Source organism: Haliotis cracherodii, unplaced genomic scaffold (assembly GCF_022045235.1).
Source record: "Haliotis cracherodii isolate W230 unplaced genomic scaffold, xgHalCrac1.p SCAF_11, whole genome shotgun sequence".
Taxonomy (NCBI): Eukaryota; Metazoa; Mollusca; class Gastropoda; order Lepetellida; family Haliotidae; genus Haliotis; species Haliotis cracherodii.
The window spans coordinates 3,679,575-3,685,018 of record NW_027266266.1 but is presented as its reverse complement, the minus strand read 5'-3'; the positions used below and the strand labels follow the sequence as shown (position 1 = coordinate 3,685,018).

Here is a 5,444-nt window from a genome sequence, read left to right as displayed (position 1 = left end):
CAAATATTTTAAATGAATTCGAATGGTCGGTCCATGATGACCTTTGTGGAAGTGACCATTTTCCAACAATACTTACAACTATTAATCTGTCTGACGAACCACCTTCCACTAGGTGGAACTTTACAAAGGCCAATTGGTCTTTATTCCAAACAAAACCTGAAAGTTTCAGGATTGTTCCTGATCCTATGCAACTTTTTTCAGATATATTAAATGCTATTGGAGACGAAAGCATTCCTAAGTCCTCTCCAAACCCAAGGCCAAGGTGTGGAACATGATTCAAAAGATTAAGGGCAAAAGATCAAAATCCTTCGGTTCACCATCTCATAGATGGTAATACACTTTTAACTACTAAATCCGAAATTGCCAACAAACTTGGTGCAAAACCAAACTGTATTCACTTTTGTCATAAATACAAACCTCACAGGGATCCAGATTTATTCTTATATGGTACTCCTATCAAGGTAGTAGAGGAGGCCAAATTCCTGGGCCTCATATTTGACCGTCATCTCACATTCTTACCACACATCAAATATCTCAAGGCAAAGTGCCTGAAGGCTGTCGAATTGTTAAAAGTCGTTTCAAAATCCGAGTGAGTAAGGGATCAGACCACCCTCCTTCACTTGTACAGATGGTTAATACGCCCTAAACTAGACTATGGTTCCATTGTTTATGGTGGAGCCATATTGCTTGACTGTGTGGACTTTGCGATCGCAAAGGATTCACATTATCAAAGTGTAAATCTACAAGATCTCTTTTCCCGTGTCAGGAGGCATCTCATCAAAAATTACTTGAAAGAAATTGGTTTGTATAATAAATTTTAAATATGTATGTGAATAATTAAATGCTTATTTTTAGATTTGGTGTGATGCTATTATCTACTGACATTATTGAAGGCTCTGTCCAGGAGGTTAAAGTACCGTAAAAATATTGTCCCCCTGTGTGACACGTAATCCTATGATAATCAATGTAACTATCAACCAGTAGTAGTAGTTAAGTACCTCGGTCTAGAACCACCTCAGGATTCTGGAACCACTCAGGATTCTGGAACCAAGATGGCGGCACATCCGTTTCCGGTCACGTGACCTGCGCAGTGCATGATGGGACTCTGCGCGTGCGCATCCAAGATGGCGTCGCTTCCGTTTCCGGTGGCGTGCGCCTCCAAGAGGGCGTCGCTTCCGTGTCCGGTGGCGTGCGCCTCCAAGAGGGCGTCGCTTCCGTGTCCGGAGGCGCGCGCCTCCAAGAGGGCGTCGCTTCCGTGTCCGGAGGCGCGCGCCTCCACGAGGGTGGCGCTTCCGTGTCCGGTGGCGCGCGCCTCCAGGGGTGGCGGTGGTGGAGGGAGGGAGGGTGGTGGAGGGAGGGAGGGTGGTGGTGGTGAAGGGAGGGAGGAAGGAAAGGAGGAGGAGACGGGTTCATGGTGTGGGTGGGTGGGAGGGTCGTCAAAGCAAAGGAGGAAAGTTGTCTTTCGGGAGAGATGGCGATCCTGTTTTGTTTTTCTTCATCCTACAGACCACACAACACGACTATGGGTTCAACTTTTTTTAATCCCCCGCTCACATGAACCAACACAACAAAACAAAAGTCACAGGATTAGGGGCGTCCCTGTGACTTTTGTGAACATGAACGTATGTACACGTATGTGAACGTATGTGAACGTATGTACAGTTTGAAAAAAAAGAAAGAACTTTTGCCACTTTGATAGTGAACGTATGTACATTCCTAAAACGCAGCGAACGTATGTACACTCCTCAATCAGGAATGTTGACAGTCAGGTGATCGTAGGTTCAGTGAACAAGTGTCAGGTCAATAAGGGCAGAAAGGTCGGTTCTTTTGATGTAGGGTACGCGTCTGGGCACTCAGTCGAAAGGCAGGCATCTCATCCACAGGAACGGAGGTAGACACTTTGGTATGAAACCATGCTAATACCGTGGCATCATTCATGGTGGTGTCCTTCCAGTCCAACGTATCTAACACTTGATTAAAAGTCCACCCACGCACGCGATAGGTCAGCATGTAGAGACAGTACACCCCACACAACGTGCTGTATCCATGTTGTAAGGGGCGTGTATTCCATCGTTGTTGAATCTGACCCATGCGATTCAAAGTCTCTTTAAACAGGGGTAATGAATACAGTCCATAGCTATCCATCATTTCCACGGATCCAGGAGCTGGACGATAGATGCTCACCCAGTGTGTGCCAGGTTGATCGCTTAAATCCGTGTTGATCACGTAGGCTTTGGGGTAAAAGGGGTCATCCTGTTGCCATCCCAGTCTGGCAAAGTCATCTCTGGCCAGGGTGCCCCGGTAGATGGCATGAAGTGGTTCGTCATCAGCCACGAGGGCTTCTAAATCCAAGGTGCTCAACCCGAGTGGTTCATCCATGGTTCCTTGTAGGAGGAGAAAAAGTGTGGCATGACCGTCTGTCGCTGCTCTTTTTATACCATCATCGCATTCCGGAAACGATCTATTTCCAGAACATTTTCGTATTCCTCATAGCAGATGAGGGTGGCTGGGTCCTCGAGAGCTTGTCCAAACTGGATTTCCAAAGCCAGCTTGCCAGTGTGTCGAGGGTAGTTGATGCCTTCATCAGCGCCAAGGTCTGGGGTGAGATCCACCACCCACAAGGTGTAACCTTGAGTAAAGGCCTTGGGAGTCAGTTCGCAGGTCTCAGGTCGCCATAGCTGCCCCGTATTTCGGAACAGATTCATGTAGACTTGTTTCAAATTGGCGCTGTTGTTGCTGAAGTCGCTTTTCATTTCCGTGCCATGGACTTCCTGGCCGTTGACTTTGAGCTTCATCATGGTGACATGATTGTGTTTGAAGTTGTACGGATTCTTCTCTTTGCTTCCTACGTAGGCACTATTGTCCACCAGTCCCAGGACCACGCGTTTTGGTAATTGGCCACCGATGAGGTGATCCTTGTGAAAGTCCCTACCGCCTCTCGGGATGTCATGGGCAGTCACATGCACACGTGAAAGGGGATACTTGGCAGTCACCCCAGCGTTCAGACTGGACACGTGTGTTTCTCGGACAGCAGGATCGATGTTGAGCTGACGCACATAGAATTCGGCTTTGGTCAGCGCTAGTTTGTAGGCACCATCAGCAGCACACATGAAGAAGAACTCATCGGGACTTCGTAGCAATTCCAGTTTCATAGGGACACCATCCAGCAGATAACGGTCTTGAAGAAACAGGTCACAGTGTAGACGGCCTGTAAGTTCCACTTCTTTGGTGGGTACGATAAGATCGCGTCGCGTTCTGACACCTGTGTTTCTAGTGTTCGCATCTGCATCAGGATTGAAGACGTCCATTTTACCAGCATCGTCGGTGAACCATCCAGGACATCGAAGGTGAGATGTTTTGGCTCCTGTACCATAACTCAGAAGGGTTTCCAAGTAGGCTCTGTAAGGGTAAGTGCCCATGGAGGGTGTGATCTCCAACTGATTGTGTCTTACTTGCAGCCGCACTTCGCGAAACAGGGAATGCATCACATTGTTGACTGTCGATACGGGGTTATCTGCTAGAACGGTATCCGTGCCATCATCTTTCGTCACGCGTAGACATACTCTCAGGTAGCACTGTTTCAAATCAATGTAAGCGTTCACGGGATTGGAAATGTTAAACTGGAGTGGTCCTGCTACAGAGGGTGGTGCCAAGGGACTATAGCGAATCCACTGACCCTCTTGCACAGAGGTGGACACAGGGGGTACAGTAAAGAGATCCAACTGGGCCTTTGAACATTCGCAAGCATCTCGGCGCATCATGATGATGGATGTTTCACCCTTTTCTCTGCCTTGAAGGACGTCTGGTCAGGTTGAAAGTCTGATGAGGACTGACCTTTAAACCGTTTTTCTTTTTCTTTTACGCTGTTTGTGGTGGGTGGTGGTGGTGGTGGTGGTTGGGACGACTTTACGGCTTTTGGGGGGTCTCGGCTCCTCACGTTCCTCCAAGACATCCATCAGGGCTGCTGTGCCGCGATGTTTCAAACTCTCTGACCATTTGCGTTTGCCTCCAACCACATCACTCACCAACCCAGGCAGGATCTTTTTACCCATCTTGAGCACAGATGTTCCGGCAGATTTAAGGAAAGGCAACGCCATCTTCAAGATACCTCCAAGACCACTGCCACGTTGATGATAACGTCCTTTGTATACTTTGATACCACTCCCACGCTGGCCAAACTGTCCTCGATTCATCTGGTGTGCCATTGCGTGTCCCAACATGTTGTTTTCTGCGTTAGTAGCGGCGTCTGAAGTGAAGTGTCACGATGGCTTTTCCCATTTGAAATGGCACGGGTCGCCCTGTGTCGTCCATGATATAGAGTTTAATACCGTCAAAGGAACCATGACGCAACCCAAGGTAGTGAATGTGCTGAGGGCTTTTAATCACCACACTGTCTTGCATCATCTTCTTTGACACAGGCACGTAGATCAGCAAGGGAGCCATCGTATTGCCCACAATTTGATCTTCGACCAGGTTGGTGTAAATGTACACAGTATCGAATCCTGACAGACGATGTGCTTTTGTGTCACCTGTGATTTCCACATAGCCACCGGTCATGGGAGTAGCCCCCACTTGCCAATGGGCCAAGGCAGTCAAGGGAACGGCCGTCTCTGTGTAGGTTTTATAGTCCTCCTCACCGAGGAGCGGTAGTTGAACAAATCCGAGCATTCTCGAGAGTGGACTTGGCATGATCACTTCCGTGGAATAGAGTGGTCCACCAGTATTTCCCATGAGAGGATGATTGATTGCTACTTCTTGAGGGGCTTGGAATCGCACCTTTCCATCTTCAAGCATGTCAAATCGAAGACTATCTGCGGGATACTTGACATCAATGACAAACCGTCTTCCATCACTTTGGACGCTGTCTGAGGGCTGTTCTTTCAAGACATCCGTAATATGTTCCTGAATCAAACGGTTGAGGGTTTTCACCAAATCTTCAGATGAATAGACACCTTTGTCGATAGGAATCTTCTTGCTTTCATAATGGACGACACCATACTGTGGCTGTGGTATAGCGCTCCCCGCGCTTTCATACACAAGGGTGTCTTTTTTCAGTTTGAGGTTCAGCGCAAACCAGTCAAAGGGTGGGGCGACGTTGTACCATGTCATCGGAAAGTGAACTTCGCTGACGCCCACCTCCCACTGTTGACGGTCCAGATGCAGAGGATAAGGCAACTTGATTTCATACGCATTGACGGTGTTGTTTGGATAGATGTCCATGGAGGCATCACTGGGCAGGGTCATGTAAAAGTCTTGTTTCGAAAAAAAGGTGGCAGCCATGATGACGTGAGTTAGGGTAGAAAACTCTGGGTGGATGAGGTATCAAGTTGAAGTCTTCTGGTGGACGGGGTCGTCGTGGGTATGCCTGGTGAGGCGGCCAAGGTGGGTGGTGGAAGTATGTATCCCAAACAACTGGAGAGCAGGGCTGTCCACAACTGTTTCTC

At 48.2% G+C, this 5,444-nt stretch overlaps 1 protein-coding gene across 1 annotated transcript; it reads right to left on the bottom strand.

Moving 5' to 3' along the window:
• Positions 1 to 2,432: 2,432 nt before the first annotated feature.
• On the bottom strand, positions 2,433 to 4,097 carry LOC139456026 (uncharacterized protein F54H12.2-like). The gene is made up of 2 exons (XM_071237542.1): positions 3,911 to 4,097; positions 2,433 to 3,802 (listed from the first exon to the last, which is right to left on the bottom strand). The coding sequence occupies exons 1-2, from the start codon at positions 4,095 to 4,097 to the stop codon at positions 2,433 to 2,435; spliced, it is 1,557 nt and encodes a 518-aa protein (XP_071093643.1).
• Between the last annotated feature and the right edge of the window lie 1,347 nt (positions 4,098 to 5,444).